Source organism: Euprymna scolopes, chromosome 5 (genome assembly GCF_053919585.1).
Source record: "Euprymna scolopes isolate OS-2025 chromosome 5, ASM5391958v1, whole genome shotgun sequence".
NCBI classification, from domain to species: Eukaryota; Metazoa; Mollusca; class Cephalopoda; order Sepiida; family Sepiolidae; genus Euprymna; species Euprymna scolopes.
In genome coordinates, this window is record NC_136486.1 from 59951041 (window position 1) to 59977992 (window position 26952).

The 26952-nt window shown below is 33.7% G+C and overlaps 1 protein-coding gene across 6 annotated transcripts in view; it reads right to left on the bottom strand.

The window, feature by feature from the left end:
• LOC145276812 (polypeptide N-acetylgalactosaminyltransferase 13-like) overlaps positions 1–26952 on the bottom strand; it is a 434740-nt gene that overhangs the window by 361706 nt on the left and 46082 nt on the right. For 3 of the 6 annotated variants that reach the window (XM_080128143.1, XM_080128144.1, XM_080128139.1), the window contains 2 exons: positions 26695–26829; positions 20531–25702 (listed from right to left, as the gene is read on the bottom strand). In XM_080128143.1, coding sequence (XP_079984269.1) covers positions 25577–25702; positions 26695–26829 — 261 coding nt within the window. In that variant the 3' untranslated portion in view covers positions 20531–25576. Of the gene's footprint in view, positions 1–4527; positions 4904–20530; positions 25703–26694; positions 26830–26952 lie in introns of those variants that run through there. The other 3 variants (XM_080128141.1, XM_080128142.1, XM_080128140.1) reach the window with 2 other exon arrangements.

A 26952-nucleotide genomic window follows, 5' to 3' on the forward strand; every position in this document is an offset into this window, starting at 1 on the left:
TTGGCTCGTGAACAATCTGAGTGAGGTCATAGGCAATGGCAAAATCATGACAGAACCTCCCCTCATCACCAGTCTTATTTGAGTGGGTCAGCCATTCCACATTATGGACATTGAAGTCACCGCAAATGTGAATGTTGGCCGAGGGATGAGCAGACAGGATGTGGTCAATTTTCTCTGATATACTCTTAAAGACAGTAACTCCGCTGTTATGGGGGCGATAGAGGGCAAATATAAATGCGGTGGTGTAAGCAAGTGCAACCCGGAAGCACATATGAGGTAGATTAGGGTCTTCTCTGAAGATATCCCTGCCATACGGGAAGCCATCTTTAATTTAGGCACATATTACATGCCCGTGGCGATGTTGGGGGTCAGATTTATATGTTAAGTTAGAGTATTATGAACTCATCTAGGGAGGTAGTCGGCCCTATTCCAGTTTCGCTTAGAAAGAATATGTCAGGTTTCGTCTCCTGTAATTGGGTTTCAACCTCTGGAAGGTTAGAACGTAGACCCCTGATGTTGGAGAAGAATACATGGTAGTAGGGGTCTACGTAGGAGGATGGAGTTCTAGGTTTATTCGTGTTTTCTTTTTTGAGATATTTTATGTTGAGGATTTTGAGATTTGTGGAACAGGTCAGCATACTTGGTTAGAGCAGAACAGAGAGGGAAAGTAAGAGCCGAAAGACGGGATTTTTTTGTAGCACATGATAAGGTAAAGCCGTAACAATTACCCACTAGTATGGCATCGAGAGGCCCCACCAGAGACTACTGCATGGTCCAGAATCCATTCACCAAATGACAATACAGCAGCCCCAGTACTTTGCACCTGCTGATAGGACTGCCTCCTTAGTGGTTTCCAAGGTTCGGGTCACTGACTATCAGGCGGTTAACGTCAGCCCAGATGAAAACGTTTACCTCCAGCACCCTTACTAGTGACATGACCGCAAGGATAGACATAGAGACAGAAAATTTCCGACATCTCAGACTACTGTTCACGAAGTACTACCGACCTGGGAAGCAGCTTTTTCTTCACCCTTTGTCAGAAACATCACCCATTAGAAATGAGAACTGGGAGACCAAAAAAGGATTTAGGCAAGTCTATTCCACAGCAGATATCATAACTGTAATCTCTGAACGTATATACTGTTCACTGGACAAAGCAGGGGAAGGTAGAACGGTAACCCACGATATATCTAAGGCTTTTGACAAGGCATGACACGATGATCTTCTAAGAAAAATGAGATCATATGGTACCACTGGAAGAATACATAATGTAATTAAATCCTTCTTAAGTAAGAGAAACATCCAAGTTGTCCTTGACGGTCGTAGATCTAAACAATATGATATAAATACGGAGGTGCCTCAGGGTTCTATCATGGGACCTTTATTATTTCTGATATTCATAAATGATCTGCCTGATAAAATGGTATATAATGGTATATTTGCTGATGACACCACTCTCTATAACAGACACAAGGGAAAAACAAATAAACAGATATCTAAGGGAATTGCAGACACACTAGAGGAAGACATCCAATATGTAGTGGATTGGGAACAAAAATGAGTGGTCACATTCAATGCTGCGTCGACGAAGCTTGTTTCCTTCAGTAATTACAAGAAACCTTCTCTACTACCAATAGAAATGGCCAAAAACACATTACCTGAAAGTACTTTCTTTAAACTCCTCGGCTTAACGCTCACAAGGAACATGAACTGGAATAGATACATCGAGAGCATTGACACACTACTGTGCTAGAAAACTACTAACGTTTGAAAGTATCCTGTGCCTGCATAAGACCACCATTCGCCCATGTATGGAGTACTGTTGTCACATTTATGCTGGTGCATCTGCTACTAGTCTCTCACTCCTAGACAGGGTTCAAAAGAGAGTCGCCAACCTGATAGGTCCTGAACTGTCATCTAGGCTTCAGTTGGGAAACAGGCCAACGGAAGAGAGTTCCACAGGCGTGCACTTCTAAGAAAGAAGCTTTGTTCGTGGAATCTACGTTTTGATTTAGGCACAGATAAAGAGTGGGGGAAAATTACTGACAATGGTTTCAGCAAGACGGGTGTTTTTTATGAAAGATTGGCGAGGGGGGGCCAGAGATTGGAGCTCGGACGAGCACTTGACATGAAAATAACGATAATATGAAGACAGGCTCTAGACGTCTCTTCTGTGGGAGAGAGGTTGCAAGGAAGAGAAAAGGGCATCCCCCACTAAGCCACGGTCTATTTTGTACTCTGTCAAGGTAGGATAGGCTGTTTTTAGCAGCTAGAGCCCAGGTGTGGCAGCAGTACTCCATTCTTGGACGTACTTGGCTTTTATACAGATAGAGAATTGCATCAGCAGTGAGATATCTTCTGGAGCGATAGAAACATCCCACCATTTTCCCAGCGACCTGCGCAACAGACGATGTACATGTTCCATATCAGATCAGAGGTAAAGATCAAACCCAGAAGCATGTCCAAACAAGGAGCCTCCCCAAGACGAGAGCCATCGATTTCAATTGATGCCAGATGGAGATCAGAGCGTTGATGATGTAAAGATAGGAGCTTAGTTGTAGATGCATTAAAAGTAACCAGCTACTTCTTCCCCCGCTGCACCGCGCGCTGAAGATCAGAGGAGAGAGAATCATAGAGAACTTTGTCATTTACAGCTTTTGATGTGTTGCCATAGATCGTCGTGTCATCAGCATAGATGTCAACGAAAGATTTAAGTATGTGTTTTGGGAGATCATTGATGTAGATCAGGAAGATAGTTGGGCCCAGGATGGACCCCTGAGGGGCTCCAGCTTTAATACTGTGGGCCTCTTATTTCTGTCCATCAACCACTACTCTTATAAGCCTATCAGAGAGAAATGATTAAATAATTGAGACATCATTACCAGTTATATCGTAGACCCTTATGTCATACCTAATCGAAGACCTTTGATATGTCAAGATATCCCTCTGCCTATGTACAAGTACTTTAATGGTGAATACTCTGACCAACTACAGGCACTTGTACCCCTTCGAGTTAAATACCCCGACAAACCCGACAAGCAGCTAAATTCCACCCCTTCACAATAGAGATCCCGATGTGTAAGAAAGCTTTCTACTCCAATAGTTTATTTTCCCAGAATTGCTAGACTTTGGAACTCCCTCCCGGGATTCTGCTTTTCCAACTGTACTGACATGCAGAAGTTCAAGTGTGATGTGAACAAACATCTTGCCACTCATCTATCCCTTCATAATATCCCTGTAACTTATGTCCCTGATAGTAACCCCCTACTTCAAAGTGGCACTTTGCCTTGTTTGGGGTAAAAATTGAATAAATAACAAAAACGTAAAAGCACATTTGTAGGGTATGACGTATAGATTTTAGTTTTATTGGCTGTTTAAAATAAATGAATATCGATTATTTCATTATTACTACCAGCAATTTTTCTTTTAAAATTTACACAAGCAAAACAATTAAAAGAATCGTTTTGGTATCAGAAAATAGGTACACATTTTTTCGATTCCAATACTGATTCCGATACAGCTAGACATTCTGATTGTTTCGATAGCCGATTCAAATTCCGATTAATCGTTTCAACACACACACACACACACACACACACACACACACACACACACATATATATTGTTATGTAATGAATGGCTGGAACCATCATACATAACTGAAAAGAAAAAAACTTAATAAAAGATTTAAAAGAGTGGGCATCGAATAATCGATTGTCTACCAGTTGAAAAGAGAAAGGGCTTACGTCATAAACAGAGAAATCGGACGACGATTTTTTTTGTTTACAAAACAAAGAAACGTGACATTCCTCGTAAGCTCTGGAAGTACAGATATTGGCATGAGTGGGTAATTCACGTGTCGCTCGGCTGAAGATGAAATCGAATGATCATCTGAGGTCAAAACGTGACTAAAGAACGCATGTTCTATTATCTATCAACCGATTGACAGGACGCGTGGATAGAAAAAACAAAGCGACAAAATGCCAATAAAAACGGTGAATCTAGCAGAGAGAGCTAGCAGAGCAGAGAGAGGAGAAACAAGGGACAGCATGTGTTGCTGAAGACCGGATCGTTGAAGCGTCATTTTCCCTCCTCAGAGCACTGTGAGAAAACTGTTACTATCGCTGTGAACTTCAGAACCATCAAAAGAAAAAAGACGAACTGTTTTAAATTGTATAATATTGTAAAATATAATTTTATACAAAAACAAACGCAATTGTGACTTACGTCTTTTAATGCATATTTTTAAGTTACGGCTGGTCGTTCTAAGTGTCAACCGCTTTGTTTTCAGGTTCAACGTTGTTATGACATTTTTGACAATTGACGAGAGGCAAGATAAGGAAAAAGTGCCAGTCTAAGGTGAGATAACTCACTAGTCTTAACTCGTTGTCATGACAACCGCTTAGTAAACAAGTGAACCCATGGACGACCGACGTAAGTAAAACTGCTATGTACCACAGCCAGGGAGTCCTACGCACTATTACGATTTCCCAACCTGGGAGCCACCCCATAATACAACAATATATATAATTTTAAAATCAACATTATATTTTATTGAATCTGTACATAAATATAAGCAGCGTTATTCCACACCATGTTCCTTGTAAATAATATTAAGTTACAAATGAAAAAAAAATGAACTTCTTTATTTAATGTCATGTTCGTTTATGAATACGTGTATGCGTGTATCAGTTTATCGGCCTTAGTATGAAAGCGTTAATCATTTATTGCATTAATTACGTATGAATTTAAATGTAAATATTAATTTTTCTTTCTATTCCAAACAAGGATGGACTTCTGCAATCAAGGAGAACGAATCTATGTCTCGACATGAATGAAGTGGGTGTGATCATCGGCTCGCCGTGCAATGCATCAATTGAGACACAAAAGTGGAGCTTCGTCCCTATCGAAATAAAATAAGTAAACAAAATGAAATAAATACGTAAGCCTAAATAGAAGGGACATGCACACAAGGTTTCTTTTTTAGCAGCAACTTATCAGAATTTGTAAAATAGAAATGAAAAATGAAAAAAAATGAAATTAGCATTGGATGCTACAAGCAGAAATATACGTCCCATAATTATTTAATTTAAATCATGTTTGCAAACAAATTTAGTGATTTTCTTGCAATGTCTAGTAAAGTTTACGCATATATATATATATATATATATATATATATATATATATATTTGTGTGGGTGTGTGTGTGTGTGTGTGTGTGTTACGTAGGGTACGTAATTTACAGCATAGAGATGAAATAATTTTACCTTTGCACGGACGGTGAATATACGTAAGATACAATTATTTGATACGTGTAATACCCGTCCTAGATAGGTAAAATATTATTTTTCTCGAAATAGCTAATTATACATAGACATTAAAAATTCCTCTCTCCTAAAAATCACAACCGGAAGTCGAAATGATAATAAAAAAAATAATCCACACACGTTTAGGTATATAGCTTAACATTGTATAAATTACTAATACTCGAATATATTTAACAAATACTTTACTTTAACATAATAGATTCTGTTCGTCCTAGAAAATACACGTTTTGTATTGATAATAAATTCAATATGCTTTTAGAAACCTTCATCAACAAATCAAATTGATGAAGTTTTCCCAATGCATGTTTAATTTGTTATCAATAGAAAATGGACATTTGATCATCGATGGAAAACTTTGTTTAAAGTAAGGACAATTTTCATAAGTATTCGGAATATTTATTTAATTGTTATACTTATATTTCAAACTCTAAAAATACTCTTTAAACAAATTCTTAAAATTTCTCAGATTACTACACCCACACATATGTATGTATGAATGTATATATATATATATATATATATATATATATATATATATATATATATATTAGTTGTATAGCTTAGTTTCCTCGATGTAAATACACGAAACTAATATGTTTATTAACGAGTGTTCAATTAATGATATATATTTATTTATACAATTATTTATTTATACAATTTATTTATACAATTATTATTAACTACATATGCGCATACATGTTTCAGTGGTCATCTTTTCAGAAATCCCACACATTCAGTCCTAAAGTTATTATCAAGACTAAATTCAAGAACATTTTTGTATACAAAATGTTTGTTATCTACTTGTAATCAAGAAAGAAGAAGAATTACCAATGAATAAATACGAATGAAAATTAAAAAAAGGCACAAAGTGAAGAAAATGGAAGAAAGACGAAGAGGTTCATAAACATTTGGTCAGTTTTAAACAGCATTTGAAATCTGTAATCCGTTATTATTAATAAAATTTACCAAAGAGATTCAATTAGTTATATTAGCATTTAATTTTCCCTTCTTGGATATTATAGAAAACTGGATGTTAAAGTATTAATGACGTTAGTTTATTTAGTGTAATCTATATAATATCAACAATCAAAGACTTTGCCTATTAATTTCTAAGACCACACAGTATATATATATATATATATATATATATATATATATATATATATATATATATAAAAGTGAACGTGTCTGTCTGTCTGTGTGTCTGTCTGTCTGTGTACATTTCCCTACGCAATAACTCTGTCAATTTTTAGTCTATAGACTCGAAATTTGAAATACCGGGTACTGAGATTTGGGAAAATCGATGTGACGGGTGTCAGCCAGAAATTTGGCTGTTAAGGGGTCAAATTAACGATTTGACCTTTAAGAACTCTACCAAACTCCCGACAATTTTGAGTCTAGACACTTGAAATTTTAGATTTAGGTTCCTTGAACATGGATCTAACTTAATAAAGTGATTTGAGCCCGAAACAATAAATTTTAAGGGGTCATAATAGGGGTCAAAGTTTTAAAAAATTAACTATTTTTTTTGTTTTTTTGCTTTTTTTACACAGCATACACCCCCAAACACCCGAGCAACGCCGGGCACCCCTGCTAGTATATTTATAAAATGAAAATTACAATTGAATTTACCAAAATGATCCAAGATGGTAGGAAGTACAGTGAAAAGCACATCTTATTTTTCTTTTATTAATATTATTTTTTTCCTTGTATACATTTTTGTGAATTATTCCATGGATTTCTGCCTTTGGATTATTATGGACCATCTTCTTCCAATTACGAGATTTCCTTGGATTTTACTTGTACAAATGGAAATTCTTTTAACTTTCTTGAAGTTTTACATTTGGATTTTACCGTCACTGGATTTTTTTATCTTCCACCAGACTATCCATTCACCTTTTTCTTTTCCATATTCCCTCTGCTTAACTTATTTTGTTTTCAAGTAAGATCTTTGACTTACTTGTTTTTTCATCAAATACTTCTGCATGCAAAATCCGATCCCGCATTTTGCTAATTCCTACCCTCTGATGAGGGAGAGTATTTCTTCGAAACTCCGCGGATTAAGGACTATCCATTTATCTAGTGTTTCCTTTTCAGATTAAATATGTTTTTAACTCATTTCAAAGTGTTTTTTAAGATATTTTATTAACTGTTTGTTCATATATATATATATATATATATATATATATATATATATATATATAATATAACATACGCGCCAACACACATTTATCTACACTTAAAAATGTGTATTCACACATTCGCAGGCACACGCAAAAATACATTTAAACATCTATATAAGTTAATCCTTATATCTGAATACGGGCACACCTACGCGTGTGCGCGCGCACACACACATATATATATTCCCTAAAACAACATATATACATGGATGTAACGCACATACACACACGTACACACAAATAACTATATATATATATATATATATATATATATATATATATATATATATATATATATATATATATAGTCATCCACATACAGTACTGTTTCAATGTTTCACAGCTCATCAGTGCGGCTAGACAAGCAACTACCTCAAGCCAGGACCTACCTATCTATCCATCTATCTATCTATCTATCTATCTGTCTGTCTATCTATCTATCTATCTATCTCTCTCTCTATATATATATAATGTAAATATACATTGTATAGTTAGATCATTGAAATCTCTGAGTTTATTAAAGAGTGCTCGATGGACGACAGAGCAAGTATATAGTCTGTTTATTATACAAACTTATTGATTACATATGTGCATATATGTTTCAGTAGAACCTCAATTTAGAGAGACCACATCATCAGACTGAAAAAAGGAGCCGAATTAAACCAAAATCTATATGCATTCATTTTGTTCATAAAATACTGTAGATGTGATTTAAATCCTGGGAAAAGAGGCATATAGTTTGTGACAACGGTTAGCTGTGTTTACGAAGTGTAAATGTGGGGGGGGGATGAATAGGGGTGAAAGAGGGTGTGTAGGAGTGAGAAATACACCTTCTTAGCAGGATGAATTATTTTTATGGATATACTTTAGTTTTAGAACGTAAGAATCTTTACTTTGATCTAAATTGACCATTTCGTATTCTATTTTAATATTTTTATTATCCTCTGGGCCATCCATTTATTGCAACCTATCTCCCTATTCCATATTTGTAAATACGTTCACTCTGACCTATACTTTCTTTGTTTAGTTTACGTATAAACTTTATTAATTTTTGTAACATGTGTCTATATTAGGCACCGCCAAAACTGAGGTGGGGGGCAGGTAAGTACTTTTTGACGGACCGTCTTTTTAAAAATCTACCAAAAATCAGATAATTATCCGATCAATACGAAATTTTCAGCGATTATTAAGAGAAGAATTAACTTTATAACAGTGTACTTATTTTTCATAAACGATATTTATATATATATATATACTTTACTTACAACCCCCCTTTGTTTTGAGGGGGTACAAATATGCTTAAAATAATCATCTGAAACTGAACACAACATATTGTGTTGTTGTAAGGGACAGAAATATAGATTAAAAAAATTGTTTGCATACCTTATTTTGACGTCTGAATATCAGAATTCGATTGTGTTTAATTATCCCGCTTTTGAGTTTTGAAGTGTGAAATTCGGTGAATATGTTAAGTAAAATAATTAATTTAAGTTAAGCAAAACAAAAAAAAATGTCTAATATTTATACGAAAAAAGCCATTTTAAAATCTTTGATAAATAAATTAACAATTATTTTTTAGCGAGCCGAATAATGCATGATCATTATTAAATAGGACATGCTTTGAAGAATCGATACAAAAAAAATCGATAAATATTGTGCGCTTTGTGTTAAAAATAGCATCATTTTTTCGATCCCGTTTGAAAACGTTTGCCACTTTTCGACTACGGTGGACCAAACGCGCTGAAATATTTTTTTTTTATTCTGCTTTAAATTGCCCCTTCCCCATTTTGGGGAGCCTGGTCTCCACACACATACACATTAAAAACCAAACTCATACAAATGGTCACCCATCTGGTACTGGCCAGCCTCAGCGTTAATAATACATTGAAATTTTCGTTACTGAAAAATAAGTTTTTTGGGCCTGTTTGGTCTTCCATAGTTTGCTTTTTATCGAATACAAACGTAAATAGTGTCGATCTAGACTCTAGATCGACGCGAAGTAACTGGTTGCCTATATGAATAAGTGGAATTATTTGAAATCCAGGTACTTATATTATAATATTTTTGCATCTTCTCATAGAAAATCATCCTAAATCTTAGTTAAACAACAAATAAATAAAAATCAATAGTTTAAATATAATTGGTGTCATAGAGGTTGAATACGTTATTTCATTATTATTATGCACATAGTAATCAAAAACTTAAACCAAATTTATAACCTAAAGTAAATGAGAAACCAGTCAAACCATTAAAGCCAAATTTTGTTCAATGGAAATAACAACCACTGACAAAAAAATAAAATAAAATAAAAACTATATAGATGAATATGCGTAAATGATTATATCTGTGCATATACATGTGTTTTAAGCTTTTAATTACAGATCAAAGTAAAGATACTTATGTCCTTAAACTAAAGTATAGCCATAAAAATTCTTGCTGCTAGGATTATCTGGCCAACTTGGAATATATTGCCCCTTTCCTCTCCCCCTTTCACCCATTATTCCTCTTTTTCCATTTTCACTAACTATACTTCTCCTTCCCCAGAATATGAGTCACAACTATAACATCTTTTTATATACAAAATGAATGAATCTTGACTTTGCCTTTAATTTTATTCCTTTTTTGTTTGATGTAGTAGTCTGTCTGAACTAAGGTTCCACTAAAACATGCATAACCAATAATCTATAAATAATGTAACCAATAATCTATATATTTCTAAAAGTAGAATTGTCTCTGTGTGTCTGTCTATGTGTACATTTTCTTACCAAAATACTCTGTCAAGTTTCAGTCTACGGCCTCAATATTTGGCATAAGGGGTATTGCCATTTGAGAAAATCTTTTTAATCGCTTTTCAGCCAGAAATTTGGTTGTCAAGGTGTCAAAATTCAACGATTTGATCTTGAAAACTCTACCAAACTTGTACGCCAATTTTGAGTCTAAACACTCGTAATTTTATATGTGAGTTACTTTGAAATGGAATTAAACTTTTAATTTGATTTGAACCCAAAACTATAAATGTTAAGGGGTCAAAAATTGGAGTCAAATAAAAAAAAAATTGACCTCTGCTGTCTTTACCAAATTACTTAGACAATTTTTAGTCTAAACATTTGAAATTTTACATAAAGTATATTCAGATATAGGGCAAGCTTTTTAATTGATTTTTGGCCTAAAATTTGGCTGCCAAGTGGTTAAAGTTCAAAATATTTTCCTTTTGCGCTCTCTAGCAAACTATTAAGCCAATTTTGGGTCTAAACATTTGAAATTTTACATAAAGGGTATTCAGGCATGCAGAAAGCTTTTTTAATCGGTTTTTGGGCCGAAAATCTGGCTGCCAAAAATGTCGAATGAGTTGACCTTTGCAGACTCTACAAAATTCCTCCACCAATTCTGGGTTTAAACACTTGAAATCTTAGATATAGGTTACCTGGACATGAGTCAAACTTTTTCATATGCATATATATATATATATATATATATATATATATATATATATATATATATATATGCAAATATAGTTATGAACAGTACATAGGGCTCGAGCAAAGTCAGGCTGAACTGCTCGTGTTTTTATAAAAATATTTAGTCGAAAAAAGGACTTTTATGAAAAAAAAAGCTTTCTATGCTGCCTCTCACTCCCACCATGTGTTCTGTTCATCCTAATCATTTAGTTCGAAACGAAACTAAAGCTCATTTCTTTAATATTTCCCTACTAGAATTAATTTCTGTATATTTGAAAGTATCTGTAAAAAAATGACTGACGTGACTTTTGACTTATTTGGACTCAATTCTTCCCCGAACACGCGCTCAAGTTTTCGATGAAAAGAAAAATAAAGAATGAAAGATAGGAATGAAAGAAGAAAAAAGATCAGATACCATAAGCTAGCACAAAAGTTAAACTAACCTCCCTTCACGGGGACATACATGGGACGGCTTGTGAATTCGAAATTCCCTCATAACTTACGCCAATGGATCAAGCACACATTACGAACCCTAACCCACCATAGCGTCCATGAAAACCGACGTGCTTGCTCTCCCATTGCTGCTAGTATCAAATCAACAAATTTGACTAGTTCAGCTCCGCCAACAGCACGACTTTGCATTCTAGAATGTCTCAATGATCAAGTCTGAAGAAACGCAGACACTCACAGCTCTTGCTCTCAATCAGTGCAAAGTCGACGTTGCCTGCCTTTCAGAAGTTAGATTAGCAAACACAGACAACAGATTAGTTAAAGTCACTCAAGTAGATGTCTCGTATTATATTTACTACAACGGCCATAGTGACAGCTCGAGACGTCTGAAGTTGCGTTTACTTTGAGTGATCAAGCGAATATTATTATCAGAAAGTAAGACAATTAGATTTTGGAAAATAAAACTTGACAACTTTGAATGTTTATTCAGGAATTTAACTAAAAAAATAAAAAACAAAAATAAAAACAAAGTCGACCCAACTGCCAATCTCATGTACAGGCCTTTTGGAACTATAGAAACAGAATTGGGTCCTAGATACTCCTTAAAGGCAATAATATTATTATACCTCTTTCACTTCAACAGGACGTTCTACAACAATTGCATTTATCCCATCAGTTGATAAAGAAAACAAGTTTACTGGGCCGAACAACAGTTTTATTGGCCAGTATTAACAAGGACAGAGAGGAACTAAATAAAGACTGTTCTACATGCCAGAAGTACCAACCTAGTATCCCATTAGGAACACTACACTGACATGAGACCCCTTCTTATCCATGGCAGTATATCAGTACAAACATCTTTACCATGGATGGTAAGGATTTCTTACTAGTGGGGGACCATTACAGCCGCATCCCCTTCAGACGGCGTCTCCACTCGACCACATAAGCTGCAGTAGTTCAACAATTGAAACTTCTATTCAAAGAACGAGGCGTTGTAATAGTAGTATACAACGACAATGGGCCACAGTATTCCCGTACAGAGTTTGCAGATTTTGCCAATCTTACAACTTCAGGCACACTATTTCGTCACATCATCACCTCCAGTAAATGGTGGGTATCTGTAAAAAGTTGTTATTGAATGCGCGAGAGACGAACACAGACCACCGCCTCGCAATAATGGTTTACTGGGCCACACCGCTATCAGCTTAAATCAAATTCCCAGCAGAGTTACTGAATGTAAGACCCATGAGGAGCCCACTTGTATCGAAACAACAACTAGAGGATGAAAATAAAACAAAGGTAGAACTGGAGAAAAGCAAAGAAGAAACAAAAATGTCTTATGGCCGAAATAATAGCCATCAACACACAGAGTTACATATCGGTCAACAGTGTCATGTTCAGGACAAAAGAACCAGACTCTGGAAACCTGGAAATATTATACAGATTGTGGCCGAGCCAAGATCATAACTGGTAAAAATTGCCAGCAGTGTAAACCATCGTAGAAATCGGCAGTCATTAAGGCCACCAAGGGCAAGGTAGGCAACAAAAAATGCCAGCAGCAACTGAAAACTTGTTGTGGCACACACCATGTTCCTTACTTTCACACCACTATCCCAGCACAATGCCCAGGGTCATCCGGTTGTCACCTATCTACCATCCCAAGCATCCATCCATCAGTTCCACTGACCCCTGCCAAACTGCGTAGATCAATCAGGGAGAGCAAAGGTATACAGAGGCTTGACTTACGACATAGAACCAATGAACTATCCCCCTTCTCCGCAAACCGTTTCCAACCCATTACAGCCTAACGTTCTTCTTTAATAGTGAAGGAGGTGTTGTAATACTAGTAATAATAGACCCAGCCGCTCCTCCGACTCCTCTCCCATATCCCTTCCTCGGATTTCGGGCTAACCGTCAAGCAGTTCCGGTTTGTCGACTTAGTGGATAAAACGTGTTTCATTTCAGTCTCTTCGCATTCTCGACTAATCCCTAATCATCCGCACATATTAATGTCTCAACAGTCACTGTCAGGACACAAACTAAATGACGAAACAAGTCTTTGTAATAGTAATACATTTTTTAAACATAATTCAATTTTAGATCTCTTTTCCGTCGAAACAATCAGAGGTGTCTCCGTTTGTTATATGTGAAAGTTACCTCTCTTGGATATAAGTTTAATAAAAATTATCTCCTCTTAGTAAACTTTTTGCTATTGTCGTGTGGTATGTTTTCTAAATGTGTTCAATTTTGTCATCTGATGAAATATAAATATGGCGGATCAGTCTGTTGGTTCTCTTGAAGACAGAATATCAAATGCAAAGGAAAATAACAAAGTTTGCCCAAGCGAAACATCATTTTCTAGGAAAAGAATTCGGGACTTTGAAGGTATGCAGCTTATTAGATGGTGTCGAGTTTGTTAAAAACTGATTTAATCGTATTATTTAACTATTCAGTGTAATGTTCTCATATTCCGTGTGTGGAGAAACGCGTGACTTACCTAACTAGCACGTGTACATAATTCAACGGGTCGGTCGAAATGAATGAAAAAGAAAGAAACCAAAATGGCCGCCCTATCTCTTTATATGCCTGCAATGTAACCACCTGATATGATTTCAAGTTGGATTTTGAAGTAATAAGTTCGATCATCAGAAGTGCGTTTGCAGTTGAGAGAAGGTGCGTTACGTATACAATAGGTTGGAAGTTGGAAGTTTGGACAACCCTGTCAGACTTAACCAAGAAATTGATGATGTGAAGGGCAGAAGAAATAACACGCGGGTTATTTAATTATACAGCATTATTTTCACAACGTTACAGCAGACACGTTGCGTAGTGGATAAAGTGCTTGATAAAATTTAATTGTAAGGTACACTTTTCTTGAAGGTTCAATATTTAAAATACAATAGCAAATTACTTAGAACTTCCACTAATTCATTGCTTTCGAAACGAGAACATGCTACTACAGAACATTAAATACAGGGTACCATTCACATATGACGCAGATTCCTGAGTTGGATATAACGCCTGTCGAGTTCGTCAGAAAGATTTTCGATTTAACAAGATACATCGAAATCAAGTCCGAATAGTTCAAATAATATAGATAATACGAATAATTAATCCTAATGAAAAATTTAGAAATATAACTGCCTTTAATATGAAAAAAGAAATACAGAAAATTGCAGATGAAATTTAATTGCTAAAAACAAAACAAAGACGGTCATTTTTCATCACAATATTTTATTTTACATGCAGCAAATGTACTAAATTAAGAAACAATCTTAAGGAATCTTAAATATTGCAAAAATATGAACAATGAAACATTATAAATTGATAGACGACAAGAATTAAATAAACTTTAAGACTGTTTATATATATATATATATATATATATATATATGTATAAACTTTAAGACTGTTTATATATATATATATATATATGTATATATATGTTTATATGTGTGTGTGTGTGTGTGTACACAAAGATACAGACATAGACACACACAGACACACGGACACACACATACGTATATATATAATACACGTTCTGATTTGGGAATGATAACTAACGATATATATATATATATATATATATATATATATATATATATATATATATGTGTGTGTGTGTGTGTGTGTGTGTGTGTGCACAGACACACATACAGACGCAGACACAGAAACACAGACACAGAGGCACACACACATGTATATATATATATATATATACATGTGTGTATATATATATATATATATATATATATATATATATTGCTAGATATCATTCCCAAATCAGAACATGTATTTATTTCATACTCTAAGTGTTTTATTCGTATGTTTATGAAGTAATTTTAAAAGTGTTTCGTTGAATAATGGATATTCAGTTAATATTCATCAGAGGCAAAAATGAGTTTTTCGAAAAAAAAAAACCCAAAAAAACAACAAAAAAAAAACAAAACAATTGGAGAGTATTTTTTTCTTGGAATAAAAAAGATGTGGCGAAGGAAAAATGTTGATAAAATTAAACGGAAATCTTTTAAAGCTCACAAAATTATAAATATGAAAAATTTTAAACACTTCTTATTTATTGTAGAGTATATAAACACCCTTCCGAAAATTAAAAACAGACATTTATTTATGAACTCTAGAGAATGCATTTCGCAAAATGTAGTAATAAACATAACGTTAGGTTTAATAAGATTTAATTCCCCATCAAAATTTTTAACAGATTTTACGAAACTTACTTACATAACAACTCAACTTTCAACAATAGATATTTAATTTCTCTCGTAAATAACTGTTTGCTTTAAAATTTGGAATTGTAGTAGTTCTATACATTCTAGACCTGGTGATATTAATAAAATATTTATTATTTAATTAACTAGTACTAACCATTATTAATTTATTATTTATCATTTAACTACGATGAACTAATTGTTTCTATTAAAACGATACAACGAAATAGATCATTGGTTTATCTTCTTGGTTTTCTTCCTTACAATTGTAGATTCAAATAGCTAATGCTGATATAAGATTTATTATAAATTAAACATTTAAATTATTTTTAACATTTGTTTATTCATGCTCTTTCATTAAATATAAAATTAGCTCACTAATTTTATAGAAATAATCAACATAAAAAAGCAGGTAAAGGACAATTATTACTGCTGAAATTTAATCGTATTAATCCCTCTCAAGACAAATCCACTATCTATTTATACTGGTAAATTGGTATGTAAGCGAATAATTATTTACTCTTAATATTTAAAAATAATTATTTATTATTTATTTATTTGATTTAACTGTCCAAGCTCACGACTCCTGTTTAATACTTGTAATATTGCTCCCTCCCCATTGCTTATATTGCAAGTACTTTCACACAAAATGTGCTCCGATAGACTTACTGGATTTACTCTCCCGACAAATCTGACAAGCAGAAAAAAAAATATCGTGCCTGCTTCTTGGTTCCACTAAATTTAACTGTATTATGAACAACACCTCAGTTAGGTCGCATCCCAGAAATGTGGTCCAGAACTACAATAGCCACTTATCTAAAACACGTACGCGACTAAGTCACGCTCACAGAAGGATTAATATAAATCAGCCGAAGTTTGAATGATTGTCCAGATTGCTGCCGAGGGTGAGAAAGAGAATAACAGATAACTTATTTAGTTAATAATAAACTGCTGCAAAGCAGAAAAAGTAAAACTTAAAAAAAAAACACAAACAAAGCAGAAAAAGTAAAACTTAAAAAGACACAAACTTAAAAGGTATTAGGTAAACAAATAATAATTACATTTAAAATACAGAGTGAATATTTAAATACTCGACTGCTGTACATAATTAATTTAGCTTATGATCCATGGACTCAAATATGGAAACGATAATAATAAAGCTACTATTTAATAAACATAGATTTCAATTTTAGATTTTTTTCTGATGAAGTTATCAGAGTTGTTTCCCTTTTATTATACGTCAAAATTACTTGTCTTGGATAGAAGTTGTCTCCCTTTAACTAAATATATTTTCTGGTGTGTGTTTTCTGGCACTTTTACAATTTCTGTCATTGTGCTGAGGAAGGTAACTTTATTTTTTAAAAATCGTTCAGTTTTTTATATGAGAATTTGGGACGCTAAATATTTAACATTGCACAAAAGAAGGTAAGAACAAGGACTTTTTCACCTACTTTATTTAATGTAACAAAGTTTTAAAACATTAATTACAACAAGGAACGAATAAGCGTCGATTATTGCAAAGTAATTATAAATCTTATTAAAGTAATGATAAGAAAACATCTTTTTAACTATTTTATTTTGGAATTGTAATTTAAACAAAACATTCGACGAATTGTATGAAAAAAGATGTCACTACGTTGTTTAAACAATTTTGTAAAACTACTTTATTTAATGTAATGACGTTTTATAACGTTAATAAAAAATAAATAAATAAATAAATAAAAGGTTTAGAGTTACCAAAATATAAAAGAAAATGCTACTATAATTGCAGAGGAATTGTAAATTAAAAAAAGAAGATGCGAGGACTTTTTTATTATTACATGTAAAAATGTAAGTTAATACTTTTTAAAGGTAACTGCGATGGCGTTTTCTATATTACATAACACAATATTGCTCTCTGATACAATCTCTGATTGGGAATATTAACCCAGTTTCTCGTCTCCGCCACAAGGACTCAATCAGGTGCGAAATTGAACATTTCTTTTTATGTATATTACAGTCTCCTTATCAGTCTCCTTATGTTTTTTTTCTTCTGAATAGTCACTTGTAAATAAATAGACGGACTCCAAAAAACAAAAAAAAAAAAAACAAAAAAAAAAACAAGGGAAGCATGCATGGTCCCCAGAGAGTGCAATAAACAAGACGTAAAAAAATAACTAAGTTCAGCATTTAACCCCCCCCCCCCATTTAGCCCCCAAATTCCCCCAGGGGACGTCAAATCCTGGTGAAAATGAATAAACGGTGCAATGTTAGACGTTGACATATATGTAAATTTGAGTTCTACACCATGCAAAATAAAACTAAACAAGAGAAATGACTAAATCCATTATTTGCTCCCCCCCCATTTAGTCCCCCAAATCCCCAAGGCCTTAACATATTTAAATTTGAGTTGAGCACCATGCAAAACTGCTAAATAGACATACACAGAAAACTTTGGACAAATAGGGTTAAATAGTCCCAAAAAATATAGTGTTTTTATATGTCAGAAAAGAGCCTCTGGGGCACACTCAAGAGTTATCACGAAGTATAGACAAACAAAATTAAATAGAAAGTTTTATAAAAATCCAAGACATTAATTTATTTTTTCATAAGCACAAAAGTGTCAATTTTAGCTATTTTAACCCGAGAGGCACCCCTAGGGTGGCAACCGGTGTTTTCTCGGAAAATTCGTTCTGTTCCTTGTTTACTCATATCATGTTTAATGTTTATGAAAACTTTTTTAAAAATTCAAAGCGTAGTTATTGATAAAAGTGCGGACAGACGAACGGACGAACGGACAAGCGTGAATTTACAGGTCCACCCTCTTTTTGTCGGAGGAGACAAATTATTCCCACGGTAAAGATAAAAAGTGTTTAAGCAGAATACGGACTGTGCTGCAATAATAACATTATTATTAAACAAAAAATTCAAGAGGGGGATACTATTTTAAAACACTTTCAACTAATATTTGATAAAACAAAAGATATCGCAAAAATGTAATTTAGCTTTAAGATCCTATAAAAAAAATATTACGATTCGTATTTTGCATAAGTTTTTTTTTCTTTTTTTGCAGTTTTTAGTGCGAATTAAGTTCTAGAGAAATAGTTTTCCCCGTTCTACTCTTGAACCTTTGGCTCGGCAGGATAAAAAAGAATATTCAAAGTTGCGTTTTCTTAAAAATAAATAGCCGAAATAACAATTGGCTTGGTTTTAGCGTATCAAATTCTCGTATGGAAAGACTAAATGAATCTCAGTGAAATTGAGTTACCTCCCTCAGAGATGGCAAAACCGCATTTTTTCGGTTTTGCCATCGTTTGTTTTGTATCTCACACCTCTATATGATCAATTTCTCTTTACTGTTTATGTTACTGATACGCCTCATTGTTTCTTTTTTCTTTTCTATCTTTGTGTGTCTTTTTTCTGAGTTTACCGTTAAGTTCAGAGTAAATTTGATGGAGAGAACACAACATTTCTATGTGTCTTTAGTTTCTTCGTTCTCTTTCTCTGCGTAGCTGTTGGACAAACGTCAGGAGAAATCAAGAGACACAGAGACACCGTCAGTGTAATTTCAAAGGCCTTTAATTACTTGTTGAATTTATTGCGATACAGCTTTTCGGCTATCACATGTTTTTCTATCGCTTTCATTAAAAGAAAAAGAAATTAATAAGCAGGATCCTAGTTCCTTAATTCAAACTGGAAAAGAAGTACTTTTTTCTTTGTTCATGTCATCTTATCTTTTGTGTTCGAACTAAGATCGGTTGCGTGTATTTATCTCATTTTTACCGATTCTGTATATAATGTTCATTGTTTTCACAGTTTGTTACCGTTAATTTTCTAAAATGTTAATTTTCTAAAATGTCAATTTCATGGCATGTCTCCCTTATTTGAATTCACCTTATTGCATACAAATATATTTAAATATACATGGTTTTATCCTATGAATTCAATTGGGATAATATACTTGCATTAAACATTCTTAGGTACGGCATAATCACGTTGGCACACCGGTTCCCGCTGGATCACCAAAGTTAAGCAACGTTGAACTTGGTCAGTACTAAACGGGTGACCATTTGGGGCTTCCAGGTGCTGTATGTGCTCTCTGCTTATCTCGGCATTGTTTTCAGTCGTCCTGGTCTTCTTCCTGCCACTGGACTCAAGCAATGCCAATTCAGGAGAGGTGTGGCTGAAAATTGCGCAACTCTTGCTTCACAATTACATGCGCAGGGGGTGTCCTTTGTCTTTCGAGACTGAACGGAGGCATGAAGCATTCTTTTGTTTCTAACACATCAGAACACCAGACAAAACGTTTTACTTTATTTTAATTTATTTAATAGAGAAAGCTACACTGTTTAGTCTGTTAAAAACGGGCAAAAGTTGCAGGCTGTTGACTTAGAATGAGGGCTTTATGCCATACATCCAGAGAAAATGTGGTATTGCAGCAGCTAATCCTTATTAATCACTATTAATCCATAACTGTGCATCGAACGTATACGATAATAATACTTATACGTGGCACCTTATTATAAGAAAGGACCATGCAACATTTCAGCCAGATAGGCACTGTAGTTTTCATAGAAAACATCGAAGGAACTGACAAATAAACAGAACGATAGACTAAGAGAAATATAACATAGATATAGATGTATAATATGGTTAGGGGTTTAAATTAGAATCCCTAAGGATTCTAATTCTTTACCAGACGCTGCTTGTTAGTTATTAATAAAATGCAGATTAAAGGGTGTTTTATTTGCTTGATGCCTATGAGTGATGCAAGGGTTTTCTTGCCCTTTTTTATGTAGACGTTGGTAAGTTTATTGGTTCTGTACGGATTAAGGAGTTCAAATTGAGCAAAATAGAAGAAAGAAAGAAAAAAAAACTCAAACAAGTACAAAATACAATACAATAGGAAAATATGCATAGTCTTTTATTCCACATCTATGTTTCCAAACTTTTCCAACAGACGAGTAGTCTTAATTGTTAAGACATCGCTCAAAAATGAAACCAATTTCTTTATATTAAGATTTGGTCAGAGGCAACCCGAAAGTTTCCTTTTCAAAAAACCTAATACAAGTGCGAAGGAGAGTATCTGTTTATCATTTATCTTTCACTGTATTATACCGAATATTTTACAAGGAGGAAAATACCAATTTTTGAATCTTTGTTTTTACTCGAGAACTAATTGAACCCCGGTCTTCCAGTCCAGTAGTGAACCGTTACGCCAAATGATTTAGGCTTAACTGAGTCAAGAATTTATTGATTAGCTTCTGATATATCAATAATACAATATAACTATTGTAACATATTTTTTTGCGAAAACAAGTAAAGAATTTATTTAAGATGATGGCGGCTGTTTTCTCAAATTTCAACTTGTATAAGCATAGATGAAATTTCATATCATTTCACGTGTATACGTCGAATAAAATATTGAGAATATTCTAAATTTAGCAAAAAAATAGATTTTGAGGTTTTCCAGTTATGTTTTGGATTTGGAGATGTGGAAGAGTATTTATTTACAATATTTAGAGCGGTTTCTCTTTCTTGATTGTTGCTTTTACTAGATTTCGGCCGTCTGGTTTTCTGACATGTTCAGGTGTCAAAAATTGATATGAGCTTTTTGAATAAATCTAGGGTGTGCATTTTTCGTATTCTTTTCTCCATGCTTCAGAAAAGTGGTCCCAACTATCGTTCTGTAGGGTATTATTGTGCATTGATTATGGGTGTGATGTGAAGAGGTTATAAGTGGAAGTTACAAATTGCTATAGGTAAAAACAATTGTTGTTGGTATAACTTTTGTGCCACTGATACTTTAACGATAAAACAGTAAATTTTATATAAATTGTGATCCTACACTTGCCCTGATAGATTGTTAAGTATGCTGCGCTTCCAAGCGACAATTTCCGGGATTAATTCGACGCATTGCTGCCAAAAATTTCCGAGGTAAAATCCAACACACTTCTAGTCTGAATCTTGACGCACTCGTGTCAAAACTTCTTACTCCAAATATCGATGTTTTACTGTCAAAACTCTCAACTCCAAAACACGACACTTGATACTCCAACATCAAAATCCAAAAGAGGACCATCGCACACCAGACCAGGTTCCTGTGTCAGAGTCGAGGTTTAAACCTCAACAATCAATCTGATAGAAAGTGGGCCAGTTTGATGGTCCTTTTGCTGTCGGACTAATGCAAAATGTTCTGTATAGCCCTAGGAGGTCCACCCTCTGAGGTCATGCCTCCTGGCTTTCGGGAGGAGCAAGTTTTTCGCTTGTTGTCTGAGGCGCCCTCACCGAGGAATGCCGAGGGGGCTACCCAGACTTATTTTTGCAGAACCAGAATGCTCCTCTTTTTGGGGCGCTGGCCCATTTTCTCACCATCCGACCTTGCGTCATATCCTCTCGCGATGGGAGAATGGTAAATACTGATCAGAGTTATTGACAATCTTACTCATCATTAAACGACGAAAAAAAAAAAATAAAATCCATACGATTTTTATTTATTTAAATTGAATTTTTGTTTTCCTTACAGCAAATCCTTTTCATTTTAAATTGAACAATTTCCACCATTGAATCTTTCGTTTCTATACAATCATTTTTATGGATGCATTTCTCCAGCTCTCATGGACTCTAACCTAATTTTAATAACACTAAACCAATGGTGATCATTGTGTCGTACTTTTATCAGTCCTTTCTTCTTTGATTCTAATTTTTTTAATGCGCATTGATTATTCGTAGTATTTGTATTCCTCGGACTACTCTTCTCATCTTGAGTGTTATTTTCACAACTTAGAGGTGACTTCTGAGTGTCGCTCCCACCAAGGGTTGGACCTTCAACACCCAGAAGACTTTTACAACTGAATTTTACCAAGTACTATAAGCACTACGCCACTAAGCATTGCGAGCAATTTTTGCGAGTCTTAATTTTATTTTTATTTTTAGAAGTAAAATTTTATTACTTATTATATATATATATATATATATATATATATATATATATATATAAAATTGTAATTCAATGAATGAATTTAAAAAAAACTCTCATTGAAATGAAATGAAGTGGTTGAGTTTCATATCAAAGAATTTTTATTATTCTAAGCAAGACAAAGAATGCTTTAGAAAATTAATCTCCTTAACCTATAGGGTTTCGATGTCTACCATCTCATCAGAGGAGAGAAAATATTAGCAAATAGTTATAAAAGTATGCACCCTATTTGCTAAAGTCAGTGAGACATGGAAAGTCCAAGTGAAAATAATACATTTATCAGAAGTCCTGTAGCAGGAGGATTTGTAGAAAAAGGATATGAATGTTTTTGTGGATCCAGCTTGCTTGGTAAAATTCACACACACACACACACACATATATATATATATATATATATATATATATATATATATATATATATATATGTTAGTGTTGGGTCGATTAATCGGAATCGGGAATCGAAAAAATCGGAAATTTTGAGGGTATCGGAATCGGTATCGGAATCGGAAACATCTGTGCCTATTTTCCGATGCCAACAACGATTCTTTTAATTGGCATTTTTATTTATTTTTCTTTAAAGAAAAATATTCTACCGCTGATAGCAATTATGAAATAGTGAATATCTGTTGATTTGAAACTATTAGTAAAACTAAAATCGATAGATCATCCCTCACAAGTGTATCTTTACGTTTGAGAAAATATCTGCACATTTAACATGTGTTTTTACTGTAATCGTGAAATATAACAACTTTATAGTTAAATATGTAGAGATTTAGAAGGAATCGGAATCGTAATCGATAATTATATTGAAATCGGGAATTTAATACGAATCGATAAAAATACTGGAACCCTCCCATCCCTAATATATATATAGCGACTATATATATATATATATATATAAATAAATAAATATATATATATATATATATATATATAAAATGAAAATTACAATTAAATTTACCAAAATGATCCAAGATGGTAAAATAAACGTATAATATAAATATTAAAGAATTAATATTTATAAAGTTATCTCAGCCAGATGTAAAAGCTCGATAAAACCAAAATAGGATACGAGCAAACAGTTAATAAAACATGTTAAAAAACACTTTGAAAAAGAGTTAAAAACATATTTAATCTGAAAAGGAAACACTAGATAAGTTGATAATCCTTAATTCGCAGATTTTCGAAGAAGACTTTCCTTCTCATCAGAGGGTAGGAATTAGCAAAATGCAGGATCGGATTTTGCATGCAAAACTATTTGATGAAACAAAAAGTAAGTCAAAGATCTTACTTGATAACAAAAAAGTGAAGCAGAGGGAATATGGTGAAGAAAAAGTTGATTACACGTGAATGGATAGTCTGGTGGAAGATAAATAATCCAGTGACGGTAAAATCCAAATATATAACTTCAAGAAAGTTAATTGAATTTCCATTTGCACAATTAAAATCAAAGGAAATCCCGTAATTGGAAGATGGTTCAAAATAATACAAAGGCAGAAATCCATGGAATAATTCACAAAAATGTGTACAAGGGCAGAAAAAGGGAAAAAATTCCAATAATATTAATAAAAGAAAAATAAGATATGCTTTTTACTCTACTGCCGAGACATAAATACACACACACACACACACACACACACACACACACACACACACACATATATATATATATATATATATATATATATATATATATATATATATATATATATATATATATATATATAGCACGCTGTTTTATTTTCTTTCCTTTTTCTGCCTCTCGACCGTCAATCTTTCCTATCAACGCTTTTACGTATGTTTTTCTATTTAAATCTGTACGTTATATTCCAAAACCAAACCAAACTCCCACTCTCACGGCAGTTATAAATATATATAAAACTGCGCCTGTTAAGCATATCTATGTGACATGTGTTCCTCTTATAAACTCCACAAAATGTTGAAACGTAAAAATACGGTCGTCACATTCACTTTGACCTTGAACACCCAAAAGGTAGAAGTCTTTTCGCTTCTCTGCTACACACTTCTCTGATGACACAACTTTCCGCATGCGTAGCTATGACAGTTTACTTCATTTTTTTTAATGGAAAATTCATGTTTATCATTTAATCTAACCAACTGCGGAATGTTTTCATCAGGGGTTCCTAACCTGGGGCGCTCGCAATCCCTGGGGTGTAAGGCGATATTCTAGGAGGTGCGAGAAACGTCAAGATAAAAATATATTAGAACAGCACGCCTGTGAAACTCTGTTCCATTTTCCTGCTTTCCAAATGACTACACTATGGTCGTCTTCAGGTCCAACGTGAACAAGTTCTTGATGAGCCCTCTCCTTAAGTAATTCAATTCACCAAATTTCCACGACTAACGATTACTAAGATATTTTCCCATTAAATACCCATTGAGGAGAGACAGTCAGAGAGATGTTAGCCTTTTCTCGGCTTAGAAGTGTTGTCGTAGATGGTAGTGACGTCTACATAAATTTTCATTAACTCTTTTCCTCGAGTGGTCTCCGGGCCTTAATAAGTGGTGACTCCTTTGTAAGAAAAATAGTATTGCTTATCTGTTACGCATTTGTATTTTATCTGTTTCTTTATGTCATGTACTAACTTAGAAGTTGTTATATCGAAACGGAAATTTTCTACCTATTTGAAAACTAGTCTCTTTACAATTATATACAATTTATTGCTTCTTAACTATTAGTGCTAGTTCAAGTATGGCATTAATGTTTGAGGTTTATTCTTATCTTAGTTTTTTTTTCTTGGCTACATATGTAATTTTCCTTGCAAATTATATTAAAGAATACAATTAAGATTTTTGTTTGATAAAATATTAGTAAAAATTTGCAAAAGTTATCCTTGAGCACAATATAAATTTGATGGAATATTAAGTTTTAGGGAAATTTCTTGAATGATGCAGAAAGATTCATCTTTTTGGTAAGAATGTAGTAATCCATGTGTGTTTTTTCTCATATTTAATCAAAGAGGAATAGCAACGATTTTCCAAATTTGTGTAGCTTTTAAAGGATCGCAACGTGAAGCAAGAACTTGATAATCTTCGTCAAGGTCCAGGCAAAAGTTCTTGTCTGACTGGAGCTGCCCATCCTGTATAGAGATAAATAAATAAATAAGTAATTAAATAACAGTACCAACTGTACATAACAGGCATTACCGGAGTGCTGTAAATCATATATTAAAATGATTGCCTATAAAGTAGACAACAGTTTTTATGTTTTCATTGTCGTCTTATTGATTTTAATTAGTAGTGATCATTTGAAAATATATCTTATCAGTAATCAACCTGATGAAAGTAAGTATATTTATCACATAAGTGTTTACGAAGTATGTTATTATAATTTAACATGCGAAGAGGGTCGTATAATATATACTACTATTACGGGCGTTTCCTTGGGGAGCGCTAGAAAATGATTCATAAATAAGAAAGGCGGTAAATGACAAAAGACATTAAACAGAAATAATTCGATAAGATGCAGAAAGGTGGTAAGATTAACACCGGAAGTAGGAGAAGATGGCAGCTGGATGTGGTAAAGGGAGAGAGAGAGAGAGAGAGAGAGAGAGAGAGAGAGAGAGAGAGAGAGAGAGAGAGAGAGAGAGTTGGAGTCAATCATTTTCCGCTTAAATTTATACAAAAAATAACGGACATAAAATTTCAGACCCGAAGACTATATATTTTAACAAATGAAGAGATGAACTGGTCAATCGAGCAAAAAATATGTCTCAACATATAACTGTCAATGGGCAACATTGGGAGTCCCTTATCACACACATACAGAGCACAACCGATTATACATTATATATTATAAATGTTTTTTCTGTATGTTTGTTTCTTTATACTTGTAAACCAGTTCTTATACCATCGGCGATCGCCTAGACAATACGGTATAAATAAGGAGAAGAAGAAATGAAGACGAATAGAAATCCAGAGTTTTCGAGAACGATTGCATAGTAGCTCAGATATGTCAACTAGAACGATATTAAAATAACAACTAATATGAAGATGATATTCACAATAATATAAATAGGACAATAAGAAACATATGCCAATTATTGGGGGGAAAAACAAACTAATAACTAACCGTTTTGTGATTCCATCGATCTAATGATGGATCTAAGCAATCAATCAAGATCGCAAAACAGCCGTCCGGTTCACACTGCGTTCCAACACAATTCAAAGAGCTGCGAAGCTTTCCGTCTGTCGATAAAGCAAATCCCTGAAGAAGAAATAATATATGTATACATGTATGATAAGACTGAGGGGGAAAATATCGCAATTTTTATATAAAACATTAGTTATTTTGAGAATTAGTAAAACAGAATTTTTCGTTGGATTTTAA